Below are 21,249 nucleotides of genomic sequence, written 5' to 3'. Positions count from 1 at the left end.
ACTAAGTTAACCAAAATGTTATTATTAAATGCAAAATGTACTTTTACTAAAATGGTAATACAAGATGAATATTTTACTCAAGATTATGCAAGCAGATGAAAGATTGAATCTATCATATGCTGAAATTTTTGCATATATCATATTCATGAGGCATTTTAAAATCAGAGTAAATATACTTGGGGTTTTTACTTATACTATTTAGATTATTTTTAATATTATGCTTTGAAAATTTCTTATGGTTTAAGAAATATGGATTTAATAAATGATGTAGATTTCAATATTTTAAGATAGTAATGAAAACATTTTTTAGAAAAATTATTTCATACTAATCATATATTTTGTACTTTCTGAATGTAGGATATGCAATAAATTCATTAAATTTTTATTAGTTTCCACAAGTTAAATAAGAGAGCTTTTGCTATCAAAAAACATTTAGCTCTAATATAAATAATTCATTTTGTAAATTAAGTTGTTAATTAATTATAAAATGTTTTGTTAATTCAACATTTGTGCTAAAGTCAATATAAGTATGATTCTCAACTACTCATACTGATGACAGAAGGGTATGTATGATTCAAATTTCATGACAAACAGAAAGTTATAACAAAAAAAAAGTAAATAGAAATGTATGAATTATTAGTAATTATGACTAGCCAAAAGAAAAAATTTTAAAAATTACAAACATTTGATAATATGAAAAATCTATGGCAAGAAGTATTGTTTTGTATGGATTCTGTGTATTAATATTAATAAATATACTCAGGAAGTTTGTTTTTGTAAAAAATTTGATTGGAAATTGACAGTATGATTATTATCTTTAATTAAAATAAGATTTAATCATTGTCTAAGGAATACTTTTTAGATTTCAGATATATTTGCCTTGAGATGCTATCATGTCTTTAGATTTTTCTCCATTATTTTTAATGCAATAACAGTGTCTTCTATCATATAATTCTAATCAAGATGAAAAAACAAAATAATACCTACCAACATGATGTATATTACTATCTCCTTTACTCCATAAAGTATCTCTGAAATATTCAGATTTAGGACTACTGAACACATCATCACTCCTACTTGCACGACTGACATAATCTACACTTGCACGTCTGTTTTCGGATAGAGAACATGACTGATCATCGTCATCATATAATAAAAGCTTCTCCATTTCATATGGTTTTGGTAATGAATTATATACACCTAATAAAATTGTAAAAATTGTTAATTAATCAAAATTTTATTTGTTTATAAAATAATCTTATGGCAAATATGACTTTTTAAAAAAAATAAAAAATAAACATATTTGCTGAGGATATGCTACTAATTTCAATGTTAAACTACATGATTTTTTAATAAATGAAGTGATATCAATCTAGATTTGAAATTACTGATCCTTCTTGTTGTTATTTTTTTAATGAATCCAATAAAATTCTTGTATGATTACATTCTTTGGTATTTATTTCTCTAATGACGTCATATTTAAAAAAATAAAACAGACCCATAAAAAGAATGAATCTTTTATGTTAAACTTTTATCAAGCTGAAATGTCTGATACTTGGAAATATAATATGATTACTTTGATCTCCAGGTATTTTTTGAAAGCCAATGCTTTTCTATATGACAATAGTTAGTCATACAAATTACTATACCTTAATTATTGGAGAGTATACTATATATCAGTGGTTCTCATCCTTCTCAAATTGTGTGTCCAGGTATACTGTTGCATCCCAAGAAATGCAGCACGAAAATTATGAAAGCATATTAAAAAATAAGAAAAAACTAATTTGGGTAAAGATTTATTACATTCATGATAAAGTAATAGCTAGGTTAGACCTACAGAGGAGCAATTAAATTAATATATTTTTACAGCACACAGCTATTTATATTTTAAATTCATTTTGGACACAAAGAGTACCAGAAAAATGTTTGTTTTACTGTGTGCCATGGGCCAAAAAAGTTAGAAAAGCATTGCCATACATATTTGCAATGACTTTATAGAAATACTTGCTTGTTAACTCTGATGCTGTGAGAAATACACTTCATAATAACACATTGAAGAATATCTAGATGTTAAAGAGCATATTTTTGTTCTAATTTTGAGAAGATATTCTAAAATATATATAAAATTTTATTTTCCTGTTTAAGTACTTTTATATTTATTAATTAATTATTCAATGTATTTTCATAACTGTAACATGGAATTTAAAAATCTTCTCCTAGAATGGAATGCTTTTTACTAAGAAGTTAAATGATATTTTCATATTTGTGATGATATTGTAGGTAAAAAAAAATTTGAATATATATAATTAATTATGAATATATATTTCTTTATAGCATTAGAATATTTGTGAGCAAAACATTATTTTGAACAATTTAATAACTTCAGTGGAATGATAAATTTGGAATGATTTAAGAGATAAAATTTTATTTAAATTTGTTAAGTTTCTAATAAACTAATTATTAATGGTAGTAAATATGCTAATATTAGTTGCAGACTATACATCTAAATTGCTTTATACATTTGCTTAATGTTAGAAAATAAATTATTGTTTCAAATTCTTGTGAAGAAAATAATAAAATAATAAAGAAATTTTATTAAATAATTTGTTTTTATGATTTTTTTAGTTAACAGAAAAACATACCTTTTGTAGGTGTATTGGAAGCAGACAATGATTGTCGGAATTCACTAAATTTACTAGCCACAGAACTAGCAGCTGATTTAAGACTATCAAATAGTATTTCTGAATGCCTTGAAGTAAAACGAGATAATCCAGAAGGTGTACCACCTGAATATGAATTTCTTCCTCCTACTACTTTTGGACTATTTTGAGTTTTTTGTGTGACAGGAAGTGTAGATGACCGTGATAAAGGTTTTTTTGAATATTCTAAATCCAACAAATCATCTGTTTTATCAATCTTAGAAAAAACTGGTCTTGCTCCTATGTTATCTGAGGCACCATGGAATGTTGAGCTGCGTGTCACTTTAGAATTTTTTAGAGGTGACATTCCCTTGACTTCACCATTTGCACTATTAGCTAATCCTAAACTATAAGTTAGACTTGATGCCATTTTTGGTAAGTTACCACCTGCAAAAAAATCCCAATTGAACCAAGCTTCTTTTAATGGACTCAAAGTTGTAGAGAAAAAATCTCTCTCTCTAGGAATACTTTCTTCAATGTTATTAAGAGAATAATTGCCATAACAAATATCATTACTATTTAACATTCCTAATGAATCATCTGGCTTTTTAAAATCAGATGTACTATTTCTTCTTTTGATAGGAATATTCGGAGATTTTGGTCTTGGTAAAACTGTATATGATGATAAATTTGAATTTTCTGCTTCTAATTCTTCCTCACATTCTTCATCACATCGACTAAGTCCAAAAGCACCAGTGTTTATTGTAAGCTCATCTTGTTTTCTTAACCCATCAACTTTATTTGTACATTTATCGTCTAATTTACCAACAGAATCTTGAAGCTCACAATTTACTTCCGTTCCATTCCTAATTTTCCTAATAATTTGTACATCATTTCCAAAACTGTTTGATCGAAAAAACTGTCTTGGATGTTCACCTTCACCAATTCCTTGTGTTAATGAACAACTGCAGTGTCGAAGTCTATATGCTCTACCTGCCCTATAATTAGGATCACTCTTATGCCTTTTGCGAAGACGTTCACTTTGAACATTTTGACCTTCTTCAAATATGGAATCTTCAACTAATGTAGCATGACTTGTCATTAAAACTCCAGCTGAACTATCAACTAAAATAAATAAAAAAAACATATTGATAAATAATTGTGAATTAAATTAATTCAGTTGATAGAATTAATATAAATAAATTGTTAAACAAAACACAGAAAAGTTCATGTTTAAAATTTCCAACAAAAGTTTGATAAATTTTAAGGAATAAATAATTATTAAGTTGATAAAAAATTTCATAGAAAACAATTTATAATAGTATTTTCTTTAATCTGTTTTTTGAATTATATTAAATTCATTGAAATCATTTCCATCAAAAAAATATTTCCTTTTATTTTAATTATAAAAATATTTATTTTTTTTACCGATTAGCTTATAATTACAACATTTTGACATTTTGTCCAATTTTGATCATAAAAAAGAACTAATAGAAAATTATAATTTTAATTAGATATGAGAGTTTATCAAGTTTTAAAATCATGCTCAAAATTTTTTCATAATGCTACACTGTCTTCACTGACATGAAATGTTTGAGTTGACAGACATATTATTACATTATCAAAATATGCACTTAAGACATTTAGGTTCAAATGCAGATAATTGTGATAAACAATATTTAAAATCATATCATTTAGTCCTGCTACAATATAAAAATCTTTACTTGACAAATTGTAATTTATTGTACAGTGTGTAGAATAATGATGGGGCACATTTTTAAATTGAATATTGCCAGAATGTATGATAAAAAAATATTGAAACTAACATAAATTTATAGCCTATAGTTGAGTTTTTAATGACCTGATGTGCAAGCCAAAATAGCACAATGTAACAACATCCAGATCAAATTGGTTGTGGAACAATTTTTCGGCAACAGATGCAGTGTGAATATGGCAAAAAACCTTCCAATGTTATTTTCAAACACAAGATGCACCATCACACTGATGCTGATAGCATGTAATAAATTTAACAAACTCAATAATTACTTCAATTATGAAATGAACAGTCAGATTGCTTTATCAGGCTATTAATGACAATTTTATTTCTATTTCCTTTCGATTATAATACAGGATAAATATTATAATTGAAAGGAAATAGAAATAAAAAATTGTAAGCCTTACAAAGTGACAAATAAAATATGTACTCAAGAATCTATTTTAGACTTAATTTTATTGTCTATTATTACACATTATTATTATTATTATATTAAGTTCTTACAGTTAAGAAATTAAAAAGAAAAAGTAAATATTATAAACCAGTTGTTGGTGATTGTCTGCATATACATATATGCAGACAAAATTATATTATAAATTTTAAAGATAATGATATATATCCACAAACTGTTAATCATGTCAATTAGAATATTGTCAGAAGTGTCAATTTTTAACTGTAGACCAATGAAAATTTGTACTTTGACAGACAAGTCCAGATACATAATCTACGAATCTAACAGTTATTCTTGAATATGGCAGTTGCTGAGAGAAAGATGTCTTTTGGATTATATCATTCCAACAATAGTGTGTGATGGAGGCAATTAGCTAATTTGACTGTTTTTCACAATTTGGTTTTAATCTGTCTGTCATTTTGGACAAAACTATGGATGCCACTTCTTCCTGGATAATTATGCATTACCAATGGTGTTACAATACTTTGAAAAAAAAACACTTCTATCAGCAAGACAATGTATTGTCTGGTACTAGTCACATTGTTGCAAATTGTAATATCTAGTATGTGCATGGAGAATTTATCCAAAAAGCACAGCTCAACTAGTCACTGTTTTTAAGGTCAAATAGCATATCACCAGATATTTTCCACTTCAGCACATAGTATAACATCATATGCTAATAGGGGTTATTTATCAAAATGCAAACATATGAATATTAATTGTATGACAATATATTTTTAAAATCCTGTAGTATATTAAAATAGCTTATTTTTGAAATATTAAATACATTATAGTGATTGGATTAAAATGATATCAACAAAATTATCAAATCTATATTTTATGATTCAAGCTCATTATATTCACACACATTTTTCTTATATCAAAAATTAAAATAATGTGCTTATAATAATTAAAATACTTATAAAGTTAATACATTAAATATTATTTTGGAATTCTTTTATAATTAGCTTACCAATTGTATCATGTAATTTTGATAAATTACTTATACTACTAGCTGAACTTCGAACAATGCTTCCAACTCTACTTCTAAATGCATCTGAAGCAGAAAAATCTAATTCTTCAAATTTTAAACTTTTAGCTGCATTGCATTCTTTATTCACTATTCAAAAAACAAATAATAATTAAACAATATTACTACCATTTATTCCAGAAAATTATTAATTACATTTTCTATCTAAATAATTCACCTTTATCATCATCTTTAGAGTGAATTTTTCCATTCACTGCTTGAAATTCTGATGATTGTGCAGCTGCCAAATGAGAAGCAATCTTCTGTGCTTCTTCAGGATTCATGGAACTATATCCTCCATCAGACTGGCCTCCTGATTCAAAAAAATTAAGAAAATTTAATTTTTTAATTTTAAATTCAACTACACAAATACAGAAATCAGCAATTAATAAAAAATGGCATAATAATTTTTAAATGTTCTTATTAACATAAAAGAAGATTTCTGAAAGAGAACAATACAGCAAGTATTGCAAAATGAGAAACGTAACAAAAATTATATGTATATTTTCACTACATCAAGACATGAAATCAGGTCTTATTCAGATGATTTAATTTTTGAAGTTATATGAAAGTTCTTTCTTTAAATAATGCTGAAAAGGATTTTTTCAATATCACTATATTGGAAAGCTACCCTGAAATAAGGTAGTTAAAGTATAAACAGCACTAGTAATTTTCATTGGAAAATGATGCTACTCAGACTCCATAATAACAGGACAAAGTTTTAATATTGTAAAAGGTTTCAGGATACACTGAAATGCAGTGATATTTCTCAGACATGAAAAAATAATTTTAGTAGTATGCACAAATATATTATAAAATTACAATCTAGCTATTAATCAAAAAGTTATTTTATTTAACTAACTTAAAATAACTAGAGTGCATTCAAGAAAAAATATTTTTGATTTCACTAGAATTAATGACTATTCCAATTGTTTCTACTACAGATGGAACCATTTTCCATTTAAATAATTAGCTAAAATATACTCAGATTTTCTTAGTTCACTTTATTTCTGGGCTAATGCATATGAAGTTTAGTTCTTTGTGGGGAACAAAACTAGGACCTTTCTTTATCCAAGTTGATAAGTTAACAATACCAGATATGTCACCAACATAACAAAGAAGAGCCTATTCATTATCATTACATATATAATGATAATACATAGCAAACTAGTAGGTAGTGTAATAATGTAAGAAACATCAATTATATGTTTAGACAAGACTATGTATGAACTTTATATTTTTCTTTGTGATATGACATTTCATCATTGAAAGACTACACACAGTTTTTGCCATTATAGATAATTTTTTCTTTTTTATTTGTTCTTATATATCAAATTTTGTTGTCTGTTCATAAAAAAAAAACTGAATTAAAATTGTAGATCTAAATAACTTCAGTTTAAAATTAATTTTTGAAGAAAGATACTATTTTCAATATCTCAACTGATAACAAGTATCTAATTAAGATGTGCAGCAGCAATAAAATGAAAATTATACAAATAAATGAAACATTATTATTTATATTACTTATACTGTAATTTTAAAAATAATAAATTGTTGAAAACTTCAACTTTTCACAATTTCAGTTAACTTTAAGGAAATGAATCAATTTTAAATTAAAAACAATTTGTGATAACTAACTTATGACTGAAATAAAACTGCACAGATACATATAATTAATAGTGTACAGAAATGAATTTAGAGCAACAATTAAGAATGATAATTTGAACATTTTGCATTTAAATCCAATTTTAACTCAAAAATACTATTATGTATGTGGTATGAAGATTTATTTTAATAATTACAGATATATCAGATGAACCTCTTTCTATATTATTTATGCAGGAATGTTTTTTAATTTAAAAATACAATAGAATCAAATTATTGTTAAAATGCACTTAAAAACTTCAGTTATTTTAATCAGTTTCAGTTATAGTTATCAATAAGGACAGTTTATCTGAAGGTTTCATCTGAAAGTATTTGCACAATCAGCTTCAACATTTTGCTTAAAGTACGCAACACTATCAGTTTTAATAGGTGTTTAAATTTCATTAAAACTTTAACATTTAAAGATAAAAATGATTTAAAGTTTGGTAGTTTAAATTACTAGCATTTTTCACTTCAATTATATGCTAGCTGTTGTTAACGATGGTAATGCAAATAATTCTAGTTGAATTACTATTAATAAACATTCAATTTATACATTTTCTAATTTTTTACCCTGTCCTTTTAATGTCAGCATCAATAAAACTAGAATTTCTCGTAATTATAGTTTCATCTACTTGTCCTACTTAAGGTTTTTAATCAGTTATCATCATCATCATTATCAATATAAGACCAAAATGGTTACCATAAGCAGATCCTACTGTACATATTTGTTTTAGCTAAAGATCTTATAAACTAATATTAATTAAAACTGCTAACAATATTTAAAATAAATTTTTGGTTTAGCCTTCTTTCTTAAATTTTATTCTTCAAAAGTAATATTATATTACATATTAAGTATTATATATTTTTAAACCATATACCTGAACTTTGATCATCCACTTTTATCAAGTCATAAACAAATTCAGTTGGATGAATTTTTATCATCGCAATTTCTTCTGGATTACTGCTTTCTGTGCTAGTTCTACTGATACGATCATAGTCTAATTCCGAACAAAGAGACAATGATCTACGAGCTTTCTTTTTCACTCCTTGACGAAACTGTGCTACTCCAAGAACAACATTCCTTAATTTATTCCACATTAAGGTAGCACTGGAATCAGCTGATGGCCATGTACTCTCTAAAACTGCCTAAAAAATTAAATTATCAAATGAAATTAATTTTTATATTAAATTATGCATCATCAAACATTATTTTTCTTAGGTCATTTTTTTATAGCTTTTAGGCTGTACTTAAAAATGTTTTGCAAATATAATAATACCATTATTTTGAAACCAATTGAAAAATTAAAACATTTAAATAAAAAATATGAGGCACATTGCATTCAAGTATTTTGTCTCAAATTCTCATTGGAAGAATTTGAAACAAATATGCAAATTTAAGAACCAAAACTTAATAAAAATGCAAAAGTAAAAAATTTACATTCAAATGTTTAGACTTCAAACTATTTCAAATGAGTTTCAAGTTTAAATAAATTTATGTCTGGTAATGGATTTTTAAAATATTTTTATATTATGAAATAAATATATTTAAACATTAAGAAATAATAATTAATAAAATATATGTTAAAAAATTCAAAACATGATTTTTACAGAAATTTTTTACTTTACATTTACATTTAAAAACTAAGTATTTTCTATACCAAAACATAATTAATTTAGTCAAATCATGCCTAAAAAGTTTACTCTCTGAGTTCACTCTGATTTTTAAGACAACTTCTATGATATGGAATTTCAAAACATAATTTCTGTTTTAAATTTATCATAATTTTGAAAACTATTGGCAACTAACTACATTATGTTAAAATCTTCACTTCCTCAGCAGATTACTTACAACTATACTCGAACACCAGAACACTTGCTGAGCTTACTGCAATTTTAATTTCTAACGTTTTCAACCTATTTTTTATAGGTCATCTTCAGGAAAATTTTACAGTTCTACATTCGAACATAAAGCTTTTGAATGCTCGCGACATTTAAAATTTTCGAATCTTTAAAAAATTTATTACATTAAAAGATTAAATTATAAAGAATTAAATAATAGATATTAAACCAATCACAAACAAATTATTAATACACTACTAACCAACAAACATAAAAATAAATAAATATTGCATCAAAAGTACATTAAAGCTGTCATGCCCTTTTATGGGTTTCAACGCGTATAAAGGAGCACAAATAGGATGTGAATAAAGGGAATAATAACACCATTTTGGCGATCATGGGACAAACAGAAGGAGCGAACGTAAAATGGGATGAAACAAGAATAGTTAAGATGGTCCATTCCCCGATGATTGCGTTAGGGATGGAGAAAGTAGAAATATATAAGAGTAAGGTAAACAACAAGTGTTTAAATGCAAAGGACGCCAATGCTCTCCCAACGGCCTGGAAATACATAATAGAAAAAGAAATGGGATTAAAAAACCCGTAAAAGGGCATGACAGCTTTAACTGGTTTAATGTACTTTCGATGCAATATTTATTTATTTTTATGTTTGTTGGTTAGTAGTGTATTAATAATTTGTTTGTGGTTGGTTTAATATTTATTATTTAATCCTTTAATGTAATAAATTTTTTAAAGATTCGAAAAATTTTAAATGTTGCGAGCATTCAAAAGCTTTATGTTCGAATGTAGAACTGTAAAATTTTCCTGAAGATGACCTATAAAAAATAGGTTGAAAACGTTAGAAATTAAAATTGCAGTAAGCTCAGCAAGTGTTCTGGTGTTTGAGTATAGTTGTAAATTATGTTAATATATAATTAATTTTTAAAATATATTTATAGATCAATATGAACATTTTTCAGTTATACACTTAAATAGATTATTTATTTACATGGAATGAAGTTTATAAATATAAAACTTTTTCACAAAATCAGTGTATTCATTATTTTAATATTTTTTAAAACTTTATCAGATTTGTTTATGAAAAAATATACATACATAATTAAATAGTTTTTATTACCTTATTGTAATATCCATAAGTAATAGCATTAGGTTGTACTCCATTGCGTTTCATTTCAAACAGAACTCTAACTGCTAGCACAGGCTGACTATACAGGCCACATAAAAGCATTAGCACTCGATAACATACCTAGTATTTATAAATACCACCATTTAGAAATGACATAATTAATTAATTCAATCAAATATAAACATCTTATTTTAATTTATGATATTGCTTTAATTTACCATATTTACACACACATACCCCATTGGTTATCTGTAAAAAAGTCAATTTGAAAGCATGTGCAGGTTTTCTCCTAATTTTGAAACTTACAATTTATTATGGATAAAACAAAAGCCTTATCCAAAATAAATTGAACACAGAAAATGAACAAGAGAAGACTAAAGACATGTGCTGTCATTAATTCTTTCCTGTTTACTTTCTGTACATCAATCTGTGTTTTAGTTGGTGCTATTGAGTATAATTTCCAGATGTGAAAAAATTGCATCAGAAATAAAGAGATATTCTGTTTACATGACTATTCCATTTTTTTGAAGATATATAATCACAAGTCACTCTGGAAAATTTAAAAATATCATCACCATTTCACCAGTTTTAAATTTCTTTTACCACTTCTAATTATTTATCACCAGCAGTTTTACTTACTAATAGTTTAGTGATGTAACGAATAGTATATTCGGCCTCAGTCGAATACCGAATATTCGGCCAGGAGCGTGACCGAATGGCCGAATATTCGGCCAAACTATTCGGCTTGATTAACGCACATATAAAAATTAGCACGCAAACCTCATTATGCAAGGATCGCGCACCCTGCTCTCTATTGGCCCGATGTCATTACGATTTTTTCTTCCAGTAGGTCTAAATTATTTAAATTTATTAATTAAATTATAATTATTAAAGTTAATATGAGATGAAGCCTATCGTCTACCTGTAGTGCCAAATTGGTTTATAATTTATGTAATAGCCGTAAATAGCCCGATATGATTTGGCAGTTGTTGGTATTTAGATGTAAGTTATAACTTATAAGTTATTTTATTTGCAATCGATCTTTTTAACTCTTTAATTAAGCAGTAAAATTTTATTTTTACTACGTATTTGTAGACTGAATAGTACCCTAAGGATATATACTTTAGTGGGGACATATGGTCTAGTTTCTCCCCAGTTGTGGAACAGTTCAAATATATTATTAGGGGTTTCTATTTGTGAAGTTTTGTGATATTTTGTTGCTATTGTTTTTGTCAATATTTTTAAAATTAACATGATTTCAAATGTTATCTTTTGCATATAATGAGAAATGCTCATTCTTTGCTTTATATATAAAATAAATTATATAGTAGTTACTCATCTTCTAGAAATAAATAATTATTTCATTAAATACGATAAGTTTCAATAAAACGTTTCGTAAATCATTTTAAAATATCGTAAAAAATATTAAAATATACAAGAATACGAATATAACATAATTAACTAAGCAATAACACTAATGCCCGATACGTTCTAACCTACATGCCATCAATGCCATAAGATATCGGGCTAGATAAAGGCTATAATATTATTTTAATTACGAAATAATTTACTAGAGTTAGACGCTATTTCTTATTAACTTTAATTTTACTTTAAATTTTTAACGTTAACTTTTAATTAACTTAAATTAATCATTTTGGAAACTTTTATTAATGCTAAACATTAAATTATGATTTTTAATAATCATAATTTAATGTTTAGCATTAATAAAAGTTTCCAAAATGATTAATTTACTGTGTTTTTGTTATTTCTTACTCCTGTTTTTAGGTATTCGGTATTCGGCCGAATAGCAAAAAACAGGCCGAATAGGCCGAATACTGGGTAGTAACCGAATATTTGTTACATCACTACTTACTAATTAATGCAAGTGCTGGTAGCAGTAATATTGCAGATGTGAATGATGCTGTTGGGACATTAACAGAGCTGTAAAGCATGCCATAGGAGAAAAAGAGTTAACCTATCAGCTGTTAGTCTAAATAACCTGAAACAAAATCACTGTTGCATAGACGTTTTGTGGTTTTTAAAGTGGTTTTTCAATTTTTAAGCGATATCTCGCTTAAAAATTGTTGTAGATATGATTTGCTTTCGGTTTTCCCATACTTTACGATTGTTAATTTCAAAATATTATGTACGTTTAAAAAAAAAATCAATAAAATTTAAGATTTTAAAATATTAAAAAGAAATTTGTTTTTTATAAATATAATTTGTTATATATGTTACTTAGATATGTCTATTTTCTGTCATATAAAAAAAAACTGCAGCTTTCTAAATCGACGTAGAGAAATAATACAGCCTATAGATTATAACGCCGATCGGCATGGGGGGTAATGGCTTTTCTAAATCTAGGTCAATAGACTTTTATTATTGATGTGTATTTAAATCTATTTATACGTTATTTACACTATTGTACTAATAGTAGACTAAAATAAGCGATTATTACTTTATTATATTAATGACTATACATGCATTTCTTATGTATTCCAGAAGTACCATGATAACTGGAAGTACTTTGTTTTTTGAAAGATTTATGGCTGGATGGTTTAAAAAACATGCTTGTTTGTTAAATAGGATAAATATACATAAAAATTTACTAAATTCAAGCTAAAAATAGACAAGAATAATGATTTATAATTGTTTGTTTATGTTTGTAGCTGACAATGTAGCTCCAAGAAGGTATAACTTTTTCCAAGAAAGTTCCCACCCCACAAACCCAAGTTGATGCTTATTTGTTAAAGGATAGTCATTTAGCTATAATGTACCAATTAGAGTTCAACAAAGCATGCTAACAAGAAGTTTACTGTCAAATGAACAAAAGAAGGGTCTCCCATAGACTTAACATGGAAAGAAGGAGTTTTGTGGGTAAATTTAAAAATACATGGTAACAAATATCTTATTTGTTGAAACAGACTTAGTCTATGTAGATAAAAGCCAATCAGTGCTTAAATCGCCACCAACTAGTTAATTATGAAAAAATACCGACACTTACTCCAACTGGAGTACCGTGGAACAGTTTAACTAAAACCGGTTTCTCCAATGGTAGTACCCCACAAACAACTGGCTAAAGAAATCATACCTCTAAATGTGACCCTTTGCAAGATATAGCCCTAGAAATCAGCTGCACCTGATTGCCAGTCATGCCATACACTCCACTAAGACTATCACATTTAACTACTTAGCCCACTTGACAGTTTGTGGAGTACTTATGTTATTTAGTTTTAGAGGAGAATGGGGTCTCATCAAGTGCTGAGGAGCAAGCAATAACGAGCACCTAAGTGCACAACTACATGTGGAGCATCAGTCAAGGCTCATTATCACTTGCTTTGGCAACGTGGAGCATGGAGAATAGGCAGCAGTACTGGTACATGAGAAAAACTGTTTTCAGTCAGTAGAAGTTAATATATTTATTATTTGTTATAGGCACTGATCGTTGTGCCTTTAACATAATTTGCTTGCAAGCATGACATCTGCAAGGAAGATGGCAATTGGAACTGCCACCAGTGGGTTCCACATTTAGAGTCAAATATCTCGCAAAAATTTTCTCTTGAAAGGAGTTAATGACCAGCATGACTCCACTGCTAATGGAAAAGTATGATGTACAGGGGCAAGCCACTACAGTACTAATTTGAAGTTAAAACCATATATTTTGAATTAAATAAATTAAAAAATATGATTAAAAATTGCAGCTCAGCACTATAATGATGTCACAATAAATAATTGTTTGTTTCTAATAAAATCTTTAATGCACATGAAAAATGCAAGAATTGTTAACATGGATAGATTGAAGTTTGTTTCTATATACAGTATAAAGATTATTTAAACAATAAAATACAAAGTTTGGTGATTATTATTTGTTTTGAATTTTTGAAATTTCTGAATGTTTTTAAATTATTATATATTATCAAAATATAAACATAATATAAAACATAAAAAAAACTACTTAAAAAAATCTATATTCTATGATTTTGACTTTGATGTTTAATTGAAGGTGAGCTAGTATATTCAAAAATGTTTCTAACGGAGTAGAGTATTAAATTCTTATAAATGATCATAAAAACAAACATATATCTTTCATCAGTTTATTTTACACTACGAATATTAATGTGTAATATTTTTATTTAACTCAAAAATTACTATACAGTAAAACTTGACTCTATCAATATTATGCCCATGTTCTCTCTTATTTGGAAAAAAGTTAATACTTACTTCATCAGGTGGATGTAATTTTAAGGACTGCAGTTTTACTAAAATATCATAAGCAGTTCTCAATGCTTTTGATTTTGAAGAGGATGTTTTAGTGAAGGCAGGCAAATGAATAAACCATAAACTGTAACAATATCCCACAAGGCACCTATTACAAAGAAATGAAAAGAGTAATCAACTAATAAATTTTAAGTTTTTTCTCATTTAATTAAAGATATATTTATGTTCTATCAACCACTAATTCTTTCAATATATTTATCCATTTATTAATATATACTTTAATAATAATAAAGTATTTATTCATTTATTAATATATACTTTAATAAAAAATAATTTGTAATATTAGAAAAAACAAATACAAACAACATTACAAATAATAATATACCAATGTGCATAAATTAAGGAAGTTCTATGTTTTAGTAGTCTTATGAAAATGAAGCTGATTTTTTTTCAATCAAAATTATCATGCATTTATTTAATAATCCATTGACTAATAAAACCCTATACAAATATTCTAAAGTAGAACTACTTATGCAAATTAAAGACAATTTTTAGAAACATCACTCCAAGCATTCCTTTTAATTTATAATTTAGTCACATTATAATTGCTGTAGTTGCACATTTTTGTTTCAAATGTCTTCACAAAGCCATTTGAGTGCTGCGAAGATGAAAAATTGTTGGCAGGATTAAGCTGGTCAAAGCCAAGCAGAGATTGTCAAATTTATGAATGTATTCAAAAATGTAATTTTAAAGATATGGCAACTGTTTCAAGAGACAAAAACATATATTAGACAAATATTGAAAAATCAAACAGTGAACAATTGCTGAGAATGACAAGTATGTATGTAACTGCAAAATGCAAAAATCTCTTTGAAACTTTCCTTAGCAATAGGAAAATCAATATCAAAGTAAATTACAAAAGAAGATTTATTTTATATTTATAATAATCACTACCAAAGTCTTAAAATAATCAAATAATAAATATAGCTTATATAAAATAAGAAACTGAAAAACTTATATAAATATTGTTAGCATATTATATTTATTTTTAATTAACTAATTGTTTGAAAACTATAATGTATTTATTTTACTTTCTTAAACAATTTTAGAATTTATTTCACAACTTCTTGATGAAAATAATTTAGAAAAACAAATAAAATATTGTTAACTATTTTATTAAAAAATATTACTACCAATTATTCATTTTCAGAATTATAAACTATATACTATACTTTATCTAGCAGAATTCATTTAATAATATATGAAAATTTAAACAATAAAATATCTTTCATATCATGGAATTTTCAATTCTAAATAATACAGAATTAAATCACTGCAGTAAAAATAAATACTAAAATATTCTATTATATTTGATTGTAGTATTAATTTAAACTTACTTTGCCCACATTGGTGGTATTTCTGCTTGTTTCTTTGCCACCTACAATTAAAAAATAAAATTATGATTCATTCCATTCATATTTGTGCATATTAATATTAATTATATTGTAAACATATTATTATTATATATTATAAAAATTATAATTGGCAATTTGAAATCAGCCTAAAACTCATCTCATTGCTAAACCTGTGCATGAAAATTGATAATTTTAAGTTTATATACAATTTAATTGTAATAATGCATACCAATCTACAGTTCAGCTCAGTTTAATTCAAAATATACCACCAATCTGACAATCATATGATAAAAAAATCTGATCTAAATATAATAAAGTATTTAAGTAGATCAATCTTCTTTTGATGGAGTAAAAATTATCAACGTATTTATATATTATTTATAATTAACATAATTTAAATAAAAATATTGTCATTCACTAGAAATTGGTTTCAAAATTATTTTATGATGACCTATTCATTCAAATCTATTCTATTCAATTTCAGAGTTTATAAAATTATAATTATTAATAATAATTTATTTTAAAGTATGTACCTTCTGAGCTAATTTAATTTCTTGCTTTGTCCTTCTAGCTAGTGGACTATTAGGTGTTGAATTCTCTTGAGCAATCACACTGAGCAATGTTTTTTCAGGATGTCGATGAAATAACTGTGGATTTAAAATACCAAATTCGTGATATGTGTAAGTTATTCCAGACAATAATCCATATGGTTCAGGTGGTGCAATAAAAACCGTTCTATCACTTTGTTGAGATTCAAATTCCAGAAGACGTACTGCTCCTGTTTCATCAACCTTTTCAGTGCATTCATCAAAAAATGCTAAACAAGCATCTTTATCAGATACAAATGAACGCTCTTCAATGAAACGAATAAACATTTGTGTTTTCATCATCATGACAAAAAATCGATGATATGCTTTATCTCTACTTCTAAGAAATCCTGAAATGACATAACATAATACAAATAAGTATATAAGCATTATTTTAATTTTATCTCCATTTCTATATAATATATGCCTAATAACAAAAAATAATTTACAAAATATAAACATAATTATGGAAGTATAAGAATTTTACTAGTGATAATCTTTCTTTTATTATATTCATATTTACAATTTAGCCTGTCATTTCTATGTAAATATTTATCCTAAAAATTTAAAAAAGTTTTAGTTTGTTTTCTTAATTAATTAAGTTCATCTCATCTTTCTATATTATATATTATTCAAATGCAAGATAGAACATTATTCAACCAATTCCAATTTCTTTAGCCCTCGGATTTTCAACTAAAAGTGGTACATATACTATATCAAAAGCTTTATTGATATCTATGAAAGCCATGAATACTTTCCTATGCTTTTTTTCCAAATAAGTTGAATAATAAGAGAAAAATAGACAATCCCTAGCTCCGATTTCTTACACCTGCATAATGAAATTTAGATTCTAAGCCCAAATCTTTAGTCAATTGTTAAAGTTTTTTTTTTTAGCTAAAATTGCCATAAAACATTTTCTTATAGTTGAGAGGAGGGCTATTGGTCTGTAATTTTTGGGAGAGGATTTATCTCCCTTTTTAAATATCATATAAAGCCAAACAGAATTCCTTGAAACTGGATAAGAAAGTGCATCTTATTAATTGAGTCATCTAATTCCTATGTTGTAAAGTTTGAGTTCAGATATTTGTTATTGACTGACCTGAAAGTTAAAGATGATTGGAAGGATGATATTCTAGAAAAACAACCATAAAAATTTAACAGTATATCAAAATATATTTCTGGAAGATTACTGCTAGAATCAATATTGAAATGAAATTTTGTGAATTGTTGACCAAAAGAAATTTTATTTCTGTCATTAATCAAAGTAGTTTCCAAATTTGTGAAATATCTTTTTTCTTAGCTTTAAGTAATTATTGTAAGGTTTTTAAAACATTTTTATAATTAATAAGATCTTGATTATTTGAGTTTTTCCTGAATAATTTCAGATTTTTCTGATTTGTTAACTTCATGTTATAACAATTGAAATTAAACCAATTGAATTTACATTGAATAGTTTGTTTTTTCCAGTATTTAATATATACATACTTCTATAAGATAATTAAATTTGTTTGTTATTTCAATTATATATTTCTCTTTTGTTAACTGTTATTAAGTTTATTTGTCTTTTTTCCAATGTGATCAAGAATTTATCAACAGAAAGAAAATGATATGAAGTATCATAAGTTATATTAAAATCTGTGTATAAATCCAATAGGAATTCAGAATAGATAGTAAAATTGATTATAAATTTTCCTTTATGCATGATAGAGATAAATTCTGCTGGATAATCTGATTTGATATGACTACTTAATATTTGATATATATGTTACATCCTTCACAATAATGTATATTTAATACTTGTATTTCCTAACTTCCCATAATAAATTGTTTATCATTTAAAATTCTTACATAATTATTCCCACATTTAATAATGTTTCTACATGTTTTGTATTTAATATTGTTATTCTGTTGATAAATATGATCATACTCTACTGTGCTTAAGTTATTCTCAGAATACAATATCAATATCATCCAGAGAAATGTTACATCTGTCTCATTTATGTCATCACAAAAAATTCATTAAGGCAATTAGCTTTCCTTCTATTTATTTAAGGAATCTAACTAATTATTAGTTTTATCTAACTAATATTAATCAACTTTATCAAAACTCTACTGACAATATTAAAGTTGCTAACAGAATTTTCCATTATATTTTATTTGCAGATGACCTTTTCATCATGGTACTAACACAACTCTCTCTGCAGAGGAAAATCAATCAACTTTATTTTTATCTCAAAACATTGTACTTAACAATAAATGTGATAAAACTGAAATAATTGTTTTCCAAAACAATAGCAAAATTTCAAAAAAAAAAAAAACAAGTTATACCTTGATAATTTCTTTATTCAAATAGTAAAGGAAACTGACTTCCTGAGAAGTGACTTTTGATTGGAATGCAGCTTTAGATTACATGTTCCCTAAATTGACTAGCAAGATAAAGAATACAAACAATAACTTGTCATATTTGTGCACAGCTCTAAAAATTTCAAATATGCACTTTCATACAAAATTATATAATTCATTAATAAACTCAATGATTTACTATGCAGATCCAGCTTGGGAACAAGACTATATGTTTGATCTGGAGCATTTTTACATTTATTTTTTCTACAGGTTACTCATGTTAGAAGTATATGTGGATACAGTATCACCACAAGACTAACTATATTTGGATAATTCCATTCTTCATAAAATGAGTAATAAAATATTACTAGTTGAAATTTAAGTGATGAAAACATAATTTTTTTACATAAAGAAGTAATAAAGCAAAGCAGGAGATTAAACATCAATCAATTATGACAAACTAAATTCAATGAAATACTGCAATTATTTGGTGTCGCTGTTGATTTTTTGAAAAGTTATATACAATTTGAAACTCAATTATATATTGTTGCTTGATTCAGCAATATCATGATCTGTAACTAATGATAAAGATGGTATATGTCAATCTACCATCCTTGGTATCTAAAAATTATGAATATATATAATTGAGATAAAGTTATTATTTATTGAAAACATATGTATTAACTTCTTAACTACAAACTACTATTCTCAACAATACACAGATTAAAAGATTATAAAGAACTTGCAGAAATACAACAGTCATTTAAAATATCACAAATAATTCAGCAAAGCCCAATGATTTTGGAGAAAACCTAAATAAGCTGTCAAAGACAGAACTATATAATTTATATAACTAGTTAAGTAATGCTGCATCAGCATGTAGTCAGAACAAAGCTGCTCGCACCTTTATTTTCTAGATCAGTGATTCTCAAAGTGGGGGTCGCGAAAAATATTTGGGGGGTCGCTGAAAAATTGATGCCAGATCAATTTTTTTCAAATATTTTATAAATTTACTATGGATTCATGTTTAGAAATAATAGAAATAAAAAATATATAAAATAATTTTTACTTAAATAAATTGCACATATAAATAATAAAAATAATATAAATATTTAAATACGAGCCTAACCCCCTCCCTCCGGGATGTTTTTTGACATATACTTATTCTTCGGGGGTCCTTTGAAATTTTTAAGTGCAGAAGGGGGGTCGCGGTCCAAAAAGTTTGAGAAACACTGTTCTAGATTATGAGGGAAAAAAGAAACACAAAATCATTCATTCTCAACAATATATTTGATTTCTATTGAATCATTTAAAGTTACAAATATAAGGTCAGAATAAGCCATTATTAATTGTTATGCCAACATTTCATGAAATTCTGTCTATCACTATGGGCCTTGGACTTACAGATTGACTCATAGCGATCTTTATTGTAACTCTTTAAAAATACTGAGTCAGTTGTTTTTTCACTCGATTCAATGTAACATAGGTAAGACCGATAGCTGTCTCTTTTTTCCCTATATCTATTTTGATTTTTGGAAGAGTTAATCTCTGTGATTTATGTATAGTCATTGAGTATGCTAAGGTAAGGAGAAACTGTCTATGAGATTGCAATATACTGTTGTCGTTCGAAGAGCGTATTATGGTGATTATTGGAAACAGATTACCATAGTTGAAAGGTCCTTGATAGCTATCGAATTCCACTAAAATAAACAGAGAAAAGAGTTGAAGGGAGAGCATAAGGAGCATATATAATGTAGTGTACAGTTCCTAGTGAAACATTGACGAGACCTCCTTGCACCCATAAGTTGACTCTCAGCATGATTCTGGCATTAACTGAGAGATACAAATACTTGGAGAGACCATGAGCTGAATCATCTTTGGACGAAGGCAGGGCAATATCTGGAGTGTTTTCAGATGCTATATAAGCAAGAGGGCATCCAGTTGACTGCAAGTAGTCTTCGTTGCTTTGTTTAACTTGCTTGTTTGTTGGATATAGCTTTACTCCCATTTGGAACTGATCAAGTTCATCTCTGAATAAATAGGCTCGATTTCTTGTCGTCAGAATGTTCAGATCTGTATCAGAGAAATCACCCAAAGCTAGATGTTGTAAGACATCTGTGAAGGAACTATCTGCGCTATTTTGTCTATGAGAATTACTA

At 26.5% G+C, this 21,249-nt stretch overlaps 1 protein-coding gene across 1 annotated transcript in view; it reads right to left on the bottom strand.

The window, feature by feature from the left end:
• Positions 1–21,249, bottom strand: part of Crag (DENN domain-containing protein Crag) — a 99,984-nt gene that overhangs the window by 25,128 nt on the left and 53,607 nt on the right. The window contains exons 16-24 of the mRNA XM_067267823.1: positions 16,694–17,097; positions 16,143–16,183; positions 14,749–14,893; positions 10,519–10,647; positions 8,420–8,687; positions 6,073–6,207; positions 5,838–5,984; positions 2,643–3,764; positions 988–1,200 (exon numbers count right to left, since the gene is read on the bottom strand). Coding sequence (XP_067123924.1) covers positions 988–1,200; positions 2,643–3,764; positions 5,838–5,984; positions 6,073–6,207; positions 8,420–8,687; positions 10,519–10,647; positions 14,749–14,893; positions 16,143–16,183; positions 16,694–17,097 — 2,604 coding nt within the window. The remainder of the gene's footprint in view (positions 1–987; positions 1,201–2,642; positions 3,765–5,837; positions 5,985–6,072; positions 6,208–8,419; positions 8,688–10,518; positions 10,648–14,748; positions 14,894–16,142; positions 16,184–16,693; positions 17,098–21,249) is intronic.

Source organism: Centruroides vittatus, unplaced genomic scaffold, assembly GCF_030686945.1.
Source record: "Centruroides vittatus isolate TY-2023 unplaced genomic scaffold, ASM3068694v2 contig_3088, whole genome shotgun sequence".
NCBI classification, from domain to species: Eukaryota; Metazoa; Arthropoda; class Arachnida; order Scorpiones; family Buthidae; genus Centruroides; species Centruroides vittatus.
Note: the sequence above shows the minus strand (reverse complement) of the source record. Positions and strands in the feature narration are given on the sequence as shown.